A 19,521-nucleotide genomic window follows, 5' to 3' on the forward strand; every position below is an offset into this window, starting at 1 on the left:
ACTGAAATCAAAATTTCAATGAAGAATTTCATAACTCATACTTATTGTATTTCATAAGGTTGTCTAATGAAACGCATAAGGCAATTCTAAGAAAAACATAAACATCAACTATGAGTCTGGTTCATCCATAGTTCATTCAGCATCATAAGGTAACCTTATGATTTTCAAAGTGTTTCCTTGTGGCTAATTTTCATAAGGCAAGTTAATGAAATCCGGAAGGTTTTTTACGGCAGTGTATGATCCAGGACATCTAGTGCACTGGCAGTGCGTTGGCCTTGACTAATCAGATCATGATAAATAAATATGATTTTTACGGATAGTGGAATTTACTTTTGGGTGGATAAAAATAGGGGAACTGCTCCTGGAATTCATCTCATGGCTCCGATATTCATCCCATCAAAAACAAAGCAATGGAAAGAAATTTGGATTGTTTATTATTTTTGTATTTTTTTCAGAAGTGAGCACGCATGTTGACAAAAAGAGGCGACGAAATTGGTGCTGTATTTCTTTGTTTCCCGATGAGATGAATATATGTTCAGTGAGATGGAGATCGGAACAGTTCACCTATTTAATTATATGCAATAATCCCGCTCACATTTTTATACCAAGAATTCCGTATAGAATTCATGTAAAAGAGATTTTCTATTCTATAAAAAATCATCTATTTCCGCAAACGTTTTTTTTTCCGGAGAACACTCTGAAGCATGTAATAATTCTCCAGGATTCGCTAATTTTCCTTCCTCGCTACCTCTCCTGATAAAGGTAGCCTCACACCTCGGGAAAATTTTCCACCGGATTTTGGGCCCCGTGCATTTTCAATTTTCAAGAATCTCCCGGAGGAATTGCTCAAGGTACTTCCGGGAAACTTATGTACGAAACTTGCGGAGCAATTCCTGAAGGAAACTTTGAGTAAGTTCCTGTATTCCAGAAAGATTTCCTGAAGGAATCATTGTAGGAATTTCCAGATTAATTCCTGGAGCAACTTCCAGAGAAAATCCTGGAACAGTATTCAAAGATATTCCTAGAAGAATTTCCAAAGGAATTTATCTCGAAAGGATCCCTTGGAAAAAATATGAAGGAATACCTGAAAGATTTCGCCAAAAATTCAAGAAAGAATTACTGAAAGAATTTCTGAAGTAATTTTTGGCAGAATTTCCGAAGACAATTCTGAAATGCACGAAAGAGTTTTTGGAAGAATTTCAAAAGAAATTCTGCATAAGAAATAATTCTATTCGGTATTCCTCAAATATATTTTTCTGACAATTCTTAGCGGATTTTGAGAACGGGTTTCAAGAGGAATTCCAAAACTACATAATTGCATCCACCGACCTAATTTAGGACACAATCAGTAAGGAAAACCCGAATGAACTTATGAATACATACATTCCCTCACAACTGTTTTTAAAACTGAATCTAGACAACAGTACCGGTTTAATTTAATTTTAAACTACAATAACAAATATCACAAAATTATCGGAAAAAAAAGGTTTTCTACGCGCCTTTCATTTTAATAAACAGACAGTTTCGTTCTCCCTTCTGCTTGTTTATTCCGCCCAGTCCCACCCACTCACGTGGTTTTGACAGTTGAAGTACAGTTGTATTGGTGAACCCGGTGCGAAACCGTGAAACAACACAGTGCGAACCCGACAGCTTTGGGGTTGGAACTAGTGCGAACCTAGTTCCAACCTGAGCGAATAAAAAAACACTTAGACAGCACTTAGGTTGGAACTGGTTCCAACCTAGGTTGGAACTTTTTAAAAACGAATTCGACATTAGTTCGATCGGCCATTGCGTTCCAGAGTTATCCAAAAAACTTTTTTTTTGCCAAGGGTCCTCCCTTTGAAAAAAAAATAAAATCTAAATTTTTTTTTGTGCTGTGAGATGAAAAACGAAACAGTTCCCCTAGTTATGATTTTAATTTATAGAAATAAATGAGATGTTGTTTATTTAGCGATACATAATTCGGGTTAATATCAATAATCTTACTATGTCTGAAACTTGATTATGCATATGTACAACATGTGATAGATTTAGTTCGGAAAAGGTATTGGAGGGTAACCGCCCCTTCGGTGGGCTTTGATCCCACGACCCCAGTTCGCATGACAGGTGCTTTCCCTACTTTCCCTTCCCTACCGTCGTCCACCGCAGCTTAGCGGGTACTGATGAAACCAAATTCCCAGCACCAGGTACCAGCCGATCTCTCGCAATACATTTTCAGAACTAACTCTCTCAAATGTATTTTTGTACACATGTCAACCAAGTAGGATAAGTATTTAGTATTGTCCGGCTCCTACACCGAAGGGGCGGTTACCCTCCAATACCTTTTCCGAACTAAATCTATCACATGTTGTACATATGCATAATCAAGTTTCAGACATAGTAATCAATTTCCACTCCGGGTGGCTTAATACCCGGCATATAGGCAATTAACTTTGAATGTACTCAATAATCTTATTTTCTTCTTGCGACAATGTGGATTTTTTGGGTATGCTCAAGCTTCCGTGTTTACGGTCGTTTGGCATAATTAGTTATTATGCCAGAAAAGCCGTTTGGTTAGTTTAGCTTAGCTTGATTCACTGTACACATCGTAGTTGCTAGCCGTGATTGGCCAAGAAACAACAAATATGCACAGCTGACCAGTTGAATAGTATTCTCTGGACTATAAAACTATCCTCACTGTACATGCTTCGGAGTTTCTTTAATTTAAGGAAATCGGGTGCGACTTTTTAGGGTACCATATATAAAAACATGTTTTTGACATTGTGAATCTGTAGAAGCTTATGATGAAACACATTTTTGGATTTTCATTAAATTTATTTTGTTTTACCGTCTACGGGGGTGTCATTGGGCCAAAATGTGGTATGCTCCAAGTAAATGTTACAAAGCTCTAGTAGTTAATATTGGAATCAAGTTGTAATTAGTTAGGTACAAGCTTGAACAATAAATTTACCACTGTGTGGGGAAAAAATAAAAATCAGAAGGGTTATGTACAAGACACAACCGCCCAACGTTAACTACGTAAGGCAGTTTTGTTCAGTGAGGATTGTAGTGCCATCAGGCATGAATATTTTTAGAAAATTCATTTGATTACTTATGTCACTGGTTTCGAACAGCATATCTTAAGATATGAAAATTGTTGGATACGACAATTGTTTAAAAAATTTACTATGAAAATCCAAATTTATTCCTTCTTGGATCCGAATTGCCTACATTTGGGTTCTAAAGCATTTGATGAAATATTTCAATAGAAGAAGCACTAGGGGAGAATCCTCTTTTCCGTTTGCAACATTTATTATTCAGAAACATTCCAATCATAGGCATATCTTGTTTTTCGTGGTGCATCACTAGAAATCATAAAATGTCAATCATGTACCAAAACCCAATTAATTTGGTTGTGATGCGCGCGAGTAGTAAACGTTGCGGACGGGAAAAGAGGGTGTGTGTGTTATTACAATCTAACTCCCACTGTCTGGCAGTGTCACCAGTGTTGGTAAAATCTCAAAATCTTAAATCTCATCGGCGATTCAAACCATGCGTGAGTAAAATCCCATCAGAATCATGGCCCATAGATTTGCTCATGATTCGAATCGCAATTTGCATCATTGCATGATATTTACGTGTTCTTCATTGTTGAATGCATTGAATTATCTGTTTTTCGTCTAAAACAACGCCTCGATTGCGTTTTGACGCTTCTTAGAACGAAATCATTTTTCGGTGAGTGAGCGAAGCGATTCTGGCCGAGAAACTCAATGGTGAAATCGATGCTCCACCTACAGAATCGCAGGCGAGATAGCTCGTGCATGAAACTTCGATGATTCAGATTTGAGTATGATTCTACCAACACTGAGTGTCACTATGGATAAAATATTCGTGCAACCATTTTAATATTATCATTGCAAGACTTTTGAATCAGGGAGCAAGAAGGTGATAGCTCTATTGTAACTCATATAACCCGTCTCAAGAACGTATGCGTTCCGAAGCTTTTGTCGTGTACAATAAGTACCGCATGATTGCACCCACGAACTTTCAAAACATTCTTTAACAAATCCAAGGATTTTTTTTTTCATTTTAATATTCATTTTTTACTAGCAGACCCGACGAACTTTGTTTTGCCTAAAATTGATTAATTCTCTGATTAGTTCTCGAGTTATGCTGAAATTTTTAGTTCATTTGTATGGGAGCCCTCCTTTCCAGAAGGGGGAGGCGTTGCAAACCACCACAGAAATATATCTACCCTTCCAAAACATCCACACGCCAGATTTGGTTCCATTTGCTTGATCTCGAGTTATGGTGAAATTGATGTTTCATTTGTATAGGAGCCAGGTTTCAAAGAAGAGAGGGGTCTCGAACCATCTTAAGAACCTTCCCCGGCCCCAAAAACCTCTGCATTCAAATTTTCACGCCGCTCGATTCAATAGAAGAAGAAGAAGATTACCCCCTCCCTCTTGACTTTGCGGAGACCAGTAGAGCTTGACCTTGCGTAGACCATAATTTTTAATAAATAAAATTAGTTTTCAGTTTGCAAAAAAAAAAGTTCAACATTTTTCCAAAGTCGTTTTTAAATATAAACATGTTTGTGAAATAACATTGCGATGATTGCATTACTAGCAAGAGCATTGGCATTGATAGCAATTGATCGTCTCATGCCCCAATCTGCATCACTTGTTATGCACCATGCACTACTTTACGCATTTTTGTTACCTTTGTTTCGACCGCGGTCACTGGTACGGCTCCATTGTTCTACTTTTTGTGCGAAACACCGCACAAAGAGCAGAGTCAAAAAGCCAACCGCACTGAACGGCGACGGCCGAAACGAGACTCTTGCGGACAAGAAAAGAAGGTGCTGCCAAAATGATCGGATACCCTATTTTAACGTTCATAACCCAAAGTTTCAATATAATTGACAAATTGGTAGAGAATTTCCGAGTCGATTGATATATAAATCTCAAAAATCCATCGGAAGATAAAGGCGCTATTCAAGTTCAAAATCTTACATGATTTCGTGACGGTCTCGAATTTGGAAATTTTCATTTGTCACCCTGTATCCGAGTCTTCCCCTTAGACGTAGTTTACGTCAATAAATGAGAGAAATTCTTCGAAGTTATATGTTGTTTAAAATTGGCCCATTCTCACCCCTCACAGGGGGTGACATTGGGCCACATACAATAAAGTTCAGCGGTGACGATGCAACGACTCAATCGTTCAATAAAAATAATTGCCTACATTAAGGCTTTTACCAACTATGTATGGCAAATCAGCCAAAAGCTTGGCCCAATCTCACCCCTTTTTTGCATGCATTGCTCGTTGCTACGAAAAAGCAAGAATGCTAAATAAATATTCATAAAATTCGATAAAACAACAAACAGATTATCGTAACATGATCACCAGGTATCCATCGATCTAAAATTTAGTTATGTAATAGATTTGTGGGGCATTACTGACACTATTTTAATACGGGTTAATTCGATCAATAGTTTTACATTCAAATTCCAAGCATTATGGTACGAGCACAATTAATCCTTGGAATTTGTTTTGTGATTTCCTAGACGTGAATTTTAATATGTTTTCGAACCGTTTGAAGTTTTCATCCAAATTCGTAACAGTTTCTGAGATATTAGGAGTTGAAACATTTTTCGTTTTTGGCCCAATCTTACCCCCTAGGCCCAATGTCACCCCGAACGACGGTACATTTAACTTGTGTTACTCATCCATTGATTCAAGTAAATCTCGTGTGCTTTTTTGGAGCTGCAAGATAGACGCTGGTATTTAAAAAAAAATGACTGAATGAAAGCCATAGCGGTTTGCAGTCCGGAGTATATTGCAGGTTCAACACATATGTTATGTGCATGGAAATGCACACAGCATGTAGAATATTATCCGCAGTTAACTCAGCGCCACCGAAAATGACCATTATCGCTGTCGGAAAATGACCATTATCGCCGAGCCCACTACGACAATTTGGGGCTGTAGAGAAACACTGCCAAATTTCTCGGTAAGAAATTTGAGTCGCTGCTCGATTCTGCCTTCGATGTCACCTGCCGTCTGTATAAAAGAAAAAACCCAGATTAATCCACCTAGCGGTGATGATGCCTTTCTCGTGCGGTAAAAAATAGTATTTTGGCCATAACTACCAAGCCTATTGTCCGATCCGTCCAATTTTCAATAGGAAACAATGGGGCAGTATACTGCGTCGAATGCAGTCTGTTGTGAGGGAATCCGTTCAGGGTAAGTGCATTAAAAATGAGCTAGACTTTTTTACGCGCTTTTTTATGAGAAAAAGTATTTTGGCCATAACTACCAAACCCATTGTCCGATCCGTCCACTTTTCAATAGGAAACAATGGAGTAAGATACTGCGTCGAATGCAGCCTGTTGTGAGACAATCCGTTTAGGGTAAGTGCATTAAAAGTGAGCTAGACTTTTTTACGCGCTTTTTTATGAGGAAAAGTATTTTGGCCATAACTTCCAAGCCCATAGTCCGATCCGGCCAATTTTCAATAGGAAACAATGGGGCAGTATACTGCGTCGAATGCGTAATGCGTAAACCTGTTGCGAGTAAATTGGTTGAGGGTAAGTGCAAAAAAAGTGAGCTAAACTTTTTGCTCTTTTGGTGCGCACATACACACACACATACACACACACACACGCACACACACACAGACATCACCTCAATTCGTCGAGCTGAGTTGATTGGTATATAACACTATGGGTTTCCGAGCCTTCTATAAAAAGTTTGTTTTTAGAGTGAACATATAGCCTTTACGTATACTTAGTATACGAGAAAGCCAAAAACAATAGATGTATGAAAGTAAAAACCTGAAACTATTTTTTGTCAGAGTAATAAAAAATATTCAAAGACAATTTAGTTATGAAAATGATCAATCAGAATAGAAAAAAAAACAGATTAATCCACCTAGCGGTGATAATTCCTTTCTCGCTCATTATAAAATGTATAGATGAAAGTTCTTTAGAGAGATCAAAACAGCACAAATATGAAGCAATTAATGGCTTAACGCTGGAAAATGTATATTCGGTGCCAGTTTTTTATTGATATATAGACATTCGACATATTGGAAATAATTCTTCTTCTTCTTCTTCTTCTTCTTCTTCTTCTTCTTCTTCTTCTTCTTCTTCTTCTTCTTCTTCAAGCTTCCAAATTCTAATTTTTAATAAGCAACAGACAACAAAAATCTTTATACTATTTCTTTACAAATAAATGTCGCAAAATTAAATGATTAGGTGATGATTAGAACAGCATTTTTAAGGACAATCCTCACAGAATTCAAATTTTAAAGTACTAGCGTTTTCAAGGGCACACCACTCAAAACGGAAACAACTCACAACTGTCATTTTTATTATTTCACGCATGCTGCGACGCAGCATGATCATCATATCACTTTTTTGACTGATAACAATGATCAGTTACTACTTACGTTATTATTTTTGCTACAAAAGACACATTCTCACGTATTCATTCATTTATTTATTTAACATCTAAACAGATAACACTGAATCAACAATTTGACGCCACAATGCACGGTTCGAGGCCGCATCTCTCCATCCTCGGATACGCCCCACGCTCGCCAAGTCGTTCTGCACCTGGTCTGCCCATCTCGCTCGCTGCGCTCCACGCCGTCTCGTACCTGCCGGATCGGAAGCGAACACCATCTTTGCAGGGTTGCTGTCCGGCATTCTTGCAACATGTCCTGCCCATCGTACCCTTCCGACTTTAGCTACCTTCTGGATACTGGGTTCGCCGTAGAGTTGGGCGAGCTCATGGTTCATTCTTCGCCGCCACACACCGTCTTCTTGCACACCGCCAAAGATGGTCCTAAGCACCCGTCTCTCGAATACTCCGAGTGCTTGCAAGTCCTCCTCGAGCATTGTCCATGTTTCATGTCCGTAGAGGACAACCGGTCTTATAAGCGTCTTGTACATGACACATTTGGTGCGGTGGCGAATCTTTTTCGACCGCAGTTTCTTCTGGAGCCCGTAGTAGGCCCGACTTCCACAGATGATGCGCCTTCGTATTTCACGACTAACGTTGTTGTCAGCCGTTAGCAAGGATCCGAGGTAGACGAATTCCTCGACCACCTTGAAGGTATCCCCGTCTATCGTAACACTGCTTCCCAGGCGGGCCCTGTCGCGCTCGGTTCCGCCCACAAGCATGTACTTTGTCTTTGACGCATTCACCACCAGTCCAACTTTTGTTGTTTCACGTTTCAGGCGGGTGTACAGTTCTGCCACCTTTGCAAATGTTCGGCCGACAATGTCCATGTCATCCGCGAAGCAAATAAATTGACTGGATCTGTTGAAAATCGTACCCCGGCTGTTACACCCGGCTCTCCGCATGACACCTTCTAGCGCAATGTTGAACAACAGGCACGAAAGTCCATCACCTTGTCTTAGTCCCCGGCGCGATTCGAACGAACTGGAGTGTTCGCCCGAGATCTTCACACAGTTTTGCACACCACCCACCGTTGCTTTGATCAGTCTGGTAAGCTTCCCAGGGAAGCTGTTCTCGTCCAGAGCTATTCTCACGTATATTTGTGCCAATAAATCAAGTTCCTTCTACCAGATCTCTGAAGTGCGGCATCTATACCGACGCGGCATCTCACCCGGATTTACTTTATACTAATATGAATTTCGACAAAATGTTTCCTTTTCCAATATTTTTGACAAACCAATTTTAACCACGTAATATATTTTAAGGATATCATTCTTGGAGGTTTGTTATACTGAAGTTTCGACTACACTACAGAAAAAGAAAATCTCATTCCCATCGTTCAGTAGATTAAAATAACGCAACTGGAAATTTTTTCCCGAATCTCGTTCCTTTTCTTTGGTTCACGGTTGGATCAAACAACACAAAATTTGAGTTGGATTAGATCTGGCATATCTTTCATTCCAGCCGTTGTTATCAAACACAGAGAATGAAAACTACATAACGATAGCAGTTCAATGCGGAGGGAGTCAACATTAGGTTTAAGGGGTTGGACTCAAATTTGTTTTTTTTAACCTATTAGAATTTCCTTAAAACTATACAATGTTATGGAAATACTAATATTATCTTCTAAACTTAGACGTACATGTTTATGATAGAATTACAGGCGAACGTATAGACTAGATAGTTCCGTTAGATTACGGCAGGTACGAAAAATCTGTTTGAGTTTGTATTTCCTTTGAGGCAATATAACTCACAAATGGATGAACCGATTAGTATGATACATGCACGGTTCGATTCGATCTAGAATGGGCTGTGTTTATATGTAGGGAAAAAAATAATTTTCATGGGGATATTTCAAAAATCAATAATATGCTAAAAGCTGTTGAGTTGTGAAGAAATTCATGACGATTTAACATAAATTCGTGTGAGTTGCTGCAATATTTGACATTTACAAAGCAAAAGTGTCGATCCCGGGTATTATATAGAAGTGAATTTGAAAGCGAGTGGAGGGCAATATTTGTGATGACATAAATATTACGACTTCCTTCTGCCGTATGAAAAGGGATGGAAGAGTATCAGTGTGGAAGCAGCCGATAGTTCGTTTTCGGAGTGAAATGATATCCTTTCAGTACTACTTTATTGTACGAGAAAGGTAAAAAAGTATTTTGACAATAATTTCTCAACATAGAGTCCGTTCTGGCTAATTTTTAATAATAACTAGTCGACCCGGCAGACGTTGTCCTGCATAGTAGGCTAGAATGCGCGTTCTGGACTACCCATACAAAATGCCCATAGGAATCCTAATTTTAGTTTTTGAAGATTTAATCAACATTGCCCGTAATTTTCTCATGAGCAAATATTATATAAACCCGTCGGAAACCAAAATGAACATATCTGCTGAAGGAAAGAAGAAAATCCATCCAGCCGTTTTCGAGTTATGCGGATACGAACACAGACCATTTCATTTTTATTATATAGATAGATATCGGAATAGATCAGTTAGAGATAAGTGATAAAATAATAAGCGACACTTTTTAGGCGATTTTTCTGTAATTTAATTTGATTTTGCCCATAGCTTCCGAGCCCATAGTGCGATCTGGCCAATTTTCAAAAGGAAACAATGGGTCTGTATTCTGCGTCGAATGCGACTTGCGAATTGCGAGTAATTCGGTTGAAGATAAGTGCCAAAAAAATGAGTGAAAATTTCTTAGGCGATCTATCGGGAAAAATAATATTTTGGCTATAACTTCCGAGTTCATAGTATAGGGACACGAATTAAAAAAATAATGCAACTATTGGAACAATGTACCAATAATTAAAGTTGTCATTTAAGGACGGAATGTATGGAATGCATGCGACGGAAGCATTTTCTATTAAAATAGATTAGGAAAACTATGAAATAAATATCCAAGGTGAGTGAAATAAGTATTTGAATAATTCTGGGAAAATGAAAAGTTTTAGAACATACTTAGTTCCTCCACTATTGGATCATTTACCATAATCCAATGGTGATTTTAGAAAACTAAACAGTTCATTTCTGAAATCCCTATTCATGATTTTTTTTTAGAATTATCAACCATTTTTTCGTCAAAGTACAGATTGCTGCTGAATCTTCGGATTTCACCTGGAGTGAGAATTATTTTTAAAATAATGGTGAAATTTTCCGCAAAAGATACTTGCGACCTACGGAGCCCCTGACTACAGATGTGCGCTGCCACGAAACACTCCCCGAGAGTTTTACTTATTCAAAATATACCGCGTCACTAATCTATAACTTATCACGCACAACGGTGCCTGTATAAGTATGAAGGATTTTAGAAACTATTTTCCTACAACAAATGCCATTTCAAGTTATATGATGTTTAAAGGTTTTGTCACACCCCAGTAAATAATAAATGTTTGAAAAAAAAATTGGAGTAAATCATTTATCAATTATTTTCGCATATAAGTTTAATTTATTCGTTCAGCACAGAACAAATTGCCTATTTCATTATCTAAGTTGTCTGACTAAGAGAAATATCTGGTTAAATCATTCTAATAATAATGACCATTTTGCGAGAGACCATGATGCGAAATTGGGGCGGCAATGTGTGAGATATGCGCAATTGGTGCCGCCTGATGCGAGATGGTGGCATGATGCACTGGAGCGACAGCATGAGAAGCAATATGCACTGGCTGGGCAATAACTTTGTGCACTGGCTGGGCGATCTTGACGTGCGTTGGCTCCCGACGAACGACAGCATTGAATCCGGAGTGATGATCGGCGTGGTAGTCAACAATGCGATGATGTCCATCAGAATCAATCAGACTGTACTGTCCGTGGACCTCATCTCCGTGGCGTGTCTCATGTTGGCTTTTGATGTCTCCGGTGTGTTCATCGTGGACTGCGTAGGAGAATTCGTAGTTAGCCGGGGCGTGTTGCTCAACTTCTTTCACGATGGTGTGGTGGACAGGTGCGGCGTGAATTGCAGCCACATGATGCACCGGAGCAGCTTGAATAGCAGCCAAGTGATGAACTGGAGCGGCATGGTGATGTTGGATAGACTGATGTGAAGAAGCGTATCCATGCTCTGGGATCAATCCAGCGCTGGCAGCTACGACCAAGGTGGCCAATAGAACTAACTATAAAAAAACGTTCATAATTATTTGAAAAAAAAAGTCATACATCTATCGGAGACTTACTTTGAATGCCATTTTGAAATTACCTTTACTGAAGAACTTATTCTCGAGGAATGATGCTAAGGATAACGATTTCACCACTTTTATACCACCTAAAGCAAGAATTTTCTTAACGAATTTTAACCACCATTATTATGGTGTCCAGCTGCCCTTGATGATAGCGTTCAACTTTCTCTGTACAAGCGAGCCTCCATACCAGCCTTCAAAACACACCCGCGAAAACTATTTTCGGATTTCATTTTTTTTAATTTTTACTTCCATTGTGCAATTTGTCACCACGAAGAACTTGTTTTGAGACATTCAGTCATTGCTGCTTGAACAAAAAAACGGCTATAGCAGCTAGTAGGTAATGAAAGTGAAAAAAAAAATAATTGGTCCGTGTTTGCATCCGCATAACTTGAAACGGCGGTATGATATTTCTTCATTCATACAGCCAATCTGGCCAATCTATGCTTTATAAATAGGGATATTTTTTCATGTCAAAATCACGAGTTGTTTTTAGTGAAAATCTCAAAAACTTGAATAAGGATTTATATGGGAACTGTGCATAGGCAGTGGATAACGAGCATTCTCGCTTACTATGCAGGACAACGCAACGTCTACCGACAACTAGTACGGTAAGAATGTATAATCTGCCCCGCTATTTAAATAGTTTCTGAAGCAACTGCTGCTGGGTACGCCGTCATCGGTTCCGACATCCAATTTTATTTATTAACTAGCAGACCCGACGAACTTCCTTTCGTCTAAAATTGATTTATTCTCTGATTAGATCTCGAGTTCTGCAGAAATTTCCGTTTCATTTGTATGGGAGCCTCCTTTTTCAGAAGGGGGAGGTGTTTTGAACTACCACAGAATCATAGTTTCGGTTCCAAAACCTCCATATGCCAGATTTGGTTCCATTTGCTTGGTTAATTATCAGAGTTAAGAAGCAATTGGTGCTTCATTTGTATGGAAGACCAAAGCAGGGAGGGGGAGCTTTGCTGCGTCGCTGCATGCGTGAAAAAATAAAAATGACAGTTGTGCGTTGCTTCCGTATCGAATGGTGTGCCCTTGAAAACGCGAGTACTTTGAAAATTGGATTCCGTCAGGAGTGACCTTAATTTAAGGACATAAACGATGCCGGCCTTGTCCTCACAGTCAATTAGGATAAGGGGAGGAAAATTAGCTCGACACTCATTGCTACAAGAGACCGAGGAATCCTCTGCATCTCCATGAGCGCACTGGAAAGTAATAGTATATTAGTTGGGAAGGAAATCTATTTGAAATCGCCTTAGTAAACGACTTATTATTTCTGTTCTACGACGCCATATTCATGATGATACAAAGACGGAAACGCAACGCGTGTCTAACATATTTTCCCGAACACTGATTCGCTATCTTAACCACTTCGCCACAACTAAAACACAGACTGTACTTACTTGCTCGATTATTGAAGATAGCGCTTGTTTCGACCGTGTCTGCCGAGTGGATGTTCGTTTATTTAACGATCAGATACGCTAACTTTAATCTACTCACTAACTGAGTAAAATTGTATTGCCGTCTCTTTCCTCTCATAGCTATGAGTAGTCCCACTTTTGACGAAAACTGAGTAAAATTTACGTGAGAAGAAAAGAAACGGCAATGGGAATTCCATCCCATCAAAAACAAATCAATGAAAAGGAATTTGGTTTGTTTCTTATTTTTGTGATTTTTTCACGAGTGAGCACACGTGTTATCAAAAAGAAGCGACGAGATTGGCGCTGTATTTCTTTGTTTTGCTATGAGATGAATATATGTTCAGTGAGATGGAAAACGGAACAGCTCTCCTACATAAAAATGAATTTCTGTCTGTCTGAGCCTTACAGACTCGGAAATTACTAAACCGATCAGCGTGAAAATTTGTATTCAGAGGTTTTTGGGGTCGGGGAAGGTTCTTAAGACGGTCCGAGACCCCTCCCTGCTTTGGAAAAGGGGTCTCCCATACAAATGAAGCACCAATTGCTTCTTAACTCTGATAATTAACCAAGCAAATGGAACCAAATCTGGCATATGGAGGTTTTGGAACCGAAGCTATGTTTCTGTGGTAGTTCAAAACACCTCCCCCTTCTGATAAAGGGGGCTCCCATACAAATGAAACGGAAATTTCTGCAGAACTCGAGATCTAATCAGAGAATAAATCAATTTTAGACGAAAGGAAGTTCGTCGGGTCTGCTAGTTAATAAATAAAATTGGATGTCGGAACCGATGACGGCGTACCCAGCAGCAGTTGCTTAAGAAACTAATTAAATAGCGGGGCAGATTATACATTCTTACCGTACTAGTTGTCGGTAGACGTTGCGTTGTCCTGCATAGTAAGCGAGAATGCGCGTTATCCACTGCCTATGCACAGTTCCCATATAAATCCTTATTCAAGTTTTTGAGATTTTCACTATATACAACTCGTGATTTTGACATGAAAAAATATCCCTATTTATAAAGCATAGATTGGCCAGATTGGCTGTATGAATGAAGAAATATCATCCGGCCGTTTCAAGTTATGCGGATGCAAACACGGACCAATTATTTTTTTTTTCACTTTCATTACCTACTAGCAGCCGTTTTTTGTTCAAGCAGTAATGACTGAATGTCTCGAAACAAGTTCTTCGTGGTGACAAATTGCACAATGGAAGTAAAAATTTAAAAAAAATGAAATCCGAAAATAGTTTTCGCGGGTGTGTTTTGAAGGCTGGTATGGAGGCTCGCTTGTACAGAGAAAGTTGAACGCTATCATCAAGGGCAGCTGGACACCATAATAATGGTGTGTAAAATTCGTTAAGAAAATTCTTGCTTTAGGTGGTATAAAAGTGGTGAAATCGTTATCCTTAGCATCATTCCTCGAGAATAAGTTCTTCAGTAAAGGTAATTTCAAAATGGCATTCAAAGTAAGTCTCCGATAGATGTATGACTTTTTTTAAATATTTATAAACGTTTTTTTATAGTTAGTTCTATTGGCCACCTTGGTCGTAGCTGCCAGCGCTGGATTGATCCCAGAGCATGGATACGCTTCTTCACATCAGTCTATCCAACATCACCATGCCGCTCCAGTTCATCACTTGGCTGCTATTCAAGCTGCTCCGGTGCATCATGTGGCTGCAATTCACGCCGCACCTGTCCACCACACCATCGTGAAAGAAGTTGAGCAACACGCCCCGGCTAACTACGAATTCTCCTACGCAGTCCACGATGAACACACCGGAGACATCAAAAGCCAACATGAGACACGCCACGGAGATGAGGTCCACGGACAGTACAGTCTGATTGATTCTGATGGACATCAGCGCATTGTTGACTACCACGCCGATCATCACTCCGGATTCAATGCTGTCGTTCGTCGGGAGCCAACGCACGTGAAGATCGCCCAGCCAGTGCACAAAGTTATTGCCCAGCCAGTGCATATTGCTTCTCATGCTGTCGCTCCAGTGCATCATGCCACCATCTCGCATCAGGCGGCACCAATTGCGCATATCTCACACATTGCCGCCCCAATTTCGCATCATGGTCTCTCGCAAAATGGTCATTATTATTAGAATGATTTAACCAGATACTTCTCTTAGTCAGACAACTTAGATAATGAAATAGGCAATTTGTTCTGTGCTGAACGAATAAATTAAACTTATAGCATAGCATAGCATAGCATATGTGATTGTACAAATCGTGGGTGGCTATACAATGCTCAATTCAAGCTCCATCCGGAATAAGGGCGAAAGTCGCAAGAGAGGACTCTCCCCATCGACCCCCCCTCCCCTAAACAAAAGTGACAAGCAGCAGATCTCTCTGTGGTTCATCACCTCAGAACGAAAGAAAACAATGCGAACTTGCATTCTGAGGTGATAAACTGCAAAGAAACCCCCTGCCTGTCACCTCCATTCAAATGAGGGGAAGTCGACGAAGAGAACCCCCTCCCGCGACACCCGCCCCCCTACCAGACAGAGCTTGAATTGAGCAATCCACTGTATATTGTCGCAAATTGATACTTGGGATTAGTACCTTTTCCTATACAGTAGCAGTTGTATACCTGGCCACGTCCTTACAATCACGGAAGGAAGGGAAGGAATGTTAGTTCAACATCTACTAGTGAAGATGCAGGGAACCCATACTACCTTCATAGATGTCTCGGGAAGGAAAATTTGTGTTAGTGGGAAAGGTGAATAATAGGGAGCTTTATTCGACAATATAGAGCGTTTGTCAATAACAGTATATGCTGTAAAAATAATAAAATATATTCATCAATTTACTTACGAACCGTCCTAAGGGAAAAACAAAACAAAACACAAAATTTCGGCAAATCGCGTGATCGTTCTGCCGTCCGAAACAAGAGCCAACACGCACTGAACTAATTAACTTTATTACCGGCCGCGCAATGCAAAACACAAAATTTCGACAAATCGCGCGATCGTTCTGCCCTGCTGAACGAATAAATTAAACTTATATGCGAAAATAATTGATAAATGATTTACTCCAATTTTTTTTTTCAAACATTTCCAGAATGCATGGAAAGCTTTATTATTTACTGGGGTGTGACAAAACCTTTAAACATAATATAACTTGAAATGGCATTTGTTGTAGGAAAATAGTTTCTAAAATCCTTCATACTTATACAGGCACCGTTGTGCGTGATAAGTTATAGATTAGTGACGCGGTATATTTTGAATAAGTAAAATTTTAAAAATAATTCTCACTCCAGGTGAAATCCGAAGATTCAGCAGCAATCTGTACTTTGACGAAAAAATGGTTGATAATTCTAAAAAAAATCATGAATAGGGATTTCAGAAATGAACTGTTTAGTTTTCTAAAATCACCATTGGATTATGGTAAATGATCCAATAGTGGAGGAACTAAGTATGTTCTAAAACTTTTCATTTTCCCAGAATTATTCAAATACTTATTTCACTCACCTTGGATATTTATTTCACAGTTTTCCTAATCTATTTTAATAGAAAATGCTTCCGTCGCATGCATTCCATACATTCCGTCCTTAAATGACAACTTTAATTATTGGTACATTGTTCCAATAGTTGCATTATTTTTTAATTCGTGTCCCTATACTATGAACTCGGAAGTTATAGCCAAAATATTATTTTTACCGAAAGATCGCCTAAGAAATTTTCACTCATTTTTTTGGCACTTATCTTCATCCGAATTACTCGCAATTCGCAAGTCGCATTCGACGAAAATTGGCCAGATCGCACTATGGGCTCGGAAGCTATGGGCAAAATCAAATGAAATTACAGAAAAATCGCCTAAAAAGTGTCGCTTATTTATTTTATCACTAATCTCTAACTGATCTATTCCGATATTATTATTAAAAATTAGCCAGATCGGACTCTATGTTGAGAAATTATTGTCAAAATACTTTTTTACCTTTCTCGTACAATAAAGTAGTACTGAAAGGATATCATTTCACTCCGAAAACGAACTATCGGCTGCTTCCACACTGATACTCTCCCATCCCTTTTCATACGGCAGAAGGAAGTCGTAATATTTATGTCATCACAAATATTGCCCTCCACTCGCTTTCAAATTCACTTCTATATAATACCCGGGATCGACACTTTTGCTTTGTAAATGTCAAATATTGCAGCAACTCACTTTAGATCGAATTATGTTAAATCGTCTTGAATTTCTTCACAACTCAACAGCTTTTAGCATATTATTGATTTTTGAAATATCCCCATGAAAATTATTTTTTTCCCTACATATAAACACAGCCCATTCTAGATCGAATCGAACCATGCATGTATCATACAAATCGGTTCTTCCATTTGTGAGTTATATTGCCTCAAAGGAAATACAAACTCATTTTTATATATACAGATTTTTCATACCTGCCGTAATCTAACGGAACTATCTAGTCTATACGTTCGCCTGTAATTCTATCATAAACATGTACGTCTAAGTTTAGAAGATAATATTAGTATTTCCATAACATTGTATAGTTTTCTTAATTCTTAATTTTCCTTAATTCTAATAGGTTAAAAAAACAAATTTGAGTCCCACCCCTTAAACCTAATGTTGACTCCCTCCGCATTGAACTGCTATCGTTATGTAGTTTTCATTCTCTGTGTTTGATGGAATGAAAGACGGCTGGAATGAAAGATATGCCAGATCTAATCCAACTCAAATTTTGTGTTGTTTGATCCAACCGTGAACCAAAGAAAAGGAACGAGATTCGGGAAAAAATTTCCAGCTGCGTTTTTTCCAACTACTGAACGATGGGAATGAGATTTTCTTTCTCTTTTCGTGTAGTCGAAACTTCAGTATAACAAACCTCCAAGAATGATATCCTTAAAATATATTACGTGGTTAAAATTGGTTTGTCAAAAATAGTGGAAAAGGAAACATTTTGTCGAAATTCATATTAGTATAAAGTAAATCCGGGTGAGATGCCGCGTCGGTATAGATGCCGCACTTCAGAGATCTGGTAGAAGGAACATGATTTATTGGCACAAATATACGTGAGAATGTGTCTTTTGTAGCAAAAATAATAACGTAAGTAGTAACTGATCCTTTTTATCAGTCAAAAAAGTTATATGATGATCATGTTGCGTCGTAGCATGCGTGATATAATAAAAACGACAGTTGTGCGTTGCTTCCGTATTGAGCGGTGTGCCCTTGAAAACGCTACTACTTTTATATTTGAGTTCCGTGAGGATTGTCCTTAAAAATGATGTTCTAATCATCACCTAATCATTTAATTTTGCGACATTTATTTGTAAAGAAATAGTATAAAGATTTTTGTTGTCTGTTGCTTATTAAAAATTAGAATTTGGAAGCTTGAAGAAGAAGAAGAAGAATTATTTCCAATATGTCGAATGTCTATATATCAATAAAAAACTGGCACCGAATATACATTTTCCAACGGTAAGCCATTAATTGCTTCATATTGGTGCTGTTTTGATCTCTCTAAAGAACTTTCATCTATACATTTTATAATGAGCGAGAAAGGAATTATCACCGCTAGGTAGATTAATCTGTTTTTTTTTTCTATTCTGATTGATCATTTCTATAACTAAATTGTCTTTGAATGTTTTTTGTTACTCTGACAAAAAATAGTTTCAGGTTTTTACTTTCATACATCTATTGTTTTTTCTTTTATACAGACGGCAGGTGACATCGAAGGCAGAATCGAGCAGCGACTCAAATTTCTTACCGAGAAATTTGGCAGTGTTTCTCTACAGCCCCAAATTGTCGTAGTGGGCTCGGCGATAATGGTCATTTTTCGACAGCGATAATGGTCATTTTCGGTGGCGCTGAGTTAACTGCGGATAATATTGTACATGCTGTGTGCATTTCCATGCACATAACATATGTGTTGAACCTGCAATATACTCCGGACTGCAAACCGTTATGGCTTTCATTCAGTCATTTTTTTTTAAATACCAGCGTCTATCTTGCAGCTCCAAAAAAGCACACGAGATTTACTTGAATCAATGGATGAGTAACACAAGTTAAATGTAAAACAAAATAAATTTAATGAAAATCCAAAAATGTGTTTCATCATAAGCTTCTACAGATTCACAATGTCAAAAACATGTTTTTATATATGGTACCCTAAAAAGTCGCACCTGATTTCATTAATTGAAATCTCGAAATCATGATTTGGATTCATGGTCCTAGAAAAAAACGGAATCATGAATTAGGCGCATCCACTATCATGAGCCAAAGTCATGATTTCCATAATTCAAATCATGATTTGGGGAGCAGTTCATTATGATATCATGATTCCGATTCATGGTTATCTCTTGGCTGAATAATTTGTAACACTTCGTATGCGTCATGATATCATAATCATGATATCATGAGCTCAAATCATGGTGTATTTTCATAAAGGGAAAATACACTAGGCTTATATCATGAGTCGTTTTTACCACTTTTGGG

At 38.5% G+C, this 19,521-nt stretch overlaps 2 protein-coding genes across 2 annotated transcripts; one reads left to right on the top strand and one right to left on the bottom strand.

Annotated features, from left to right (window-relative positions):
- Positions 1-9,977: 9,977 nt before the first annotated feature.
- LOC134216481 (cuticle protein 8-like) lies at positions 9,978-11,703 on the bottom strand. Its single transcript, XM_062695352.1, has 2 exons — positions 11,629-11,703; positions 9,978-11,568 (listed from the first exon to the last, which is right to left on the bottom strand). The coding sequence occupies exons 1-2, from the start codon at positions 11,638-11,640 to the stop codon at positions 10,981-10,983; spliced, it is 600 nt and encodes a 199-aa protein (XP_062551336.1). The 5' UTR covers positions 11,641-11,703; the 3' UTR covers positions 9,978-10,980.
- A 2,747-nt stretch (positions 11,704-14,450) lies between these two features.
- Positions 14,451-16,839, top strand: LOC134216482 (cuticle protein 8-like). The gene is made up of 2 exons (XM_062695353.1): positions 14,451-14,525; positions 14,583-16,839. The coding sequence occupies exons 1-2, from the start codon at positions 14,514-14,516 to the stop codon at positions 15,168-15,170; spliced, it is 600 nt and encodes a 199-aa protein (XP_062551337.1). The 5' UTR covers positions 14,451-14,513; the 3' UTR covers positions 15,171-16,839.
- The last annotated feature ends 2,682 nt before the right edge of the window (positions 16,840-19,521 follow it).

This window comes from Armigeres subalbatus, chromosome 2 (genome assembly GCF_024139115.2).
Source record: "Armigeres subalbatus isolate Guangzhou_Male chromosome 2, GZ_Asu_2, whole genome shotgun sequence".
Classification (NCBI taxonomy): domain Eukaryota; kingdom Metazoa; phylum Arthropoda; class Insecta; order Diptera; family Culicidae; genus Armigeres; species Armigeres subalbatus.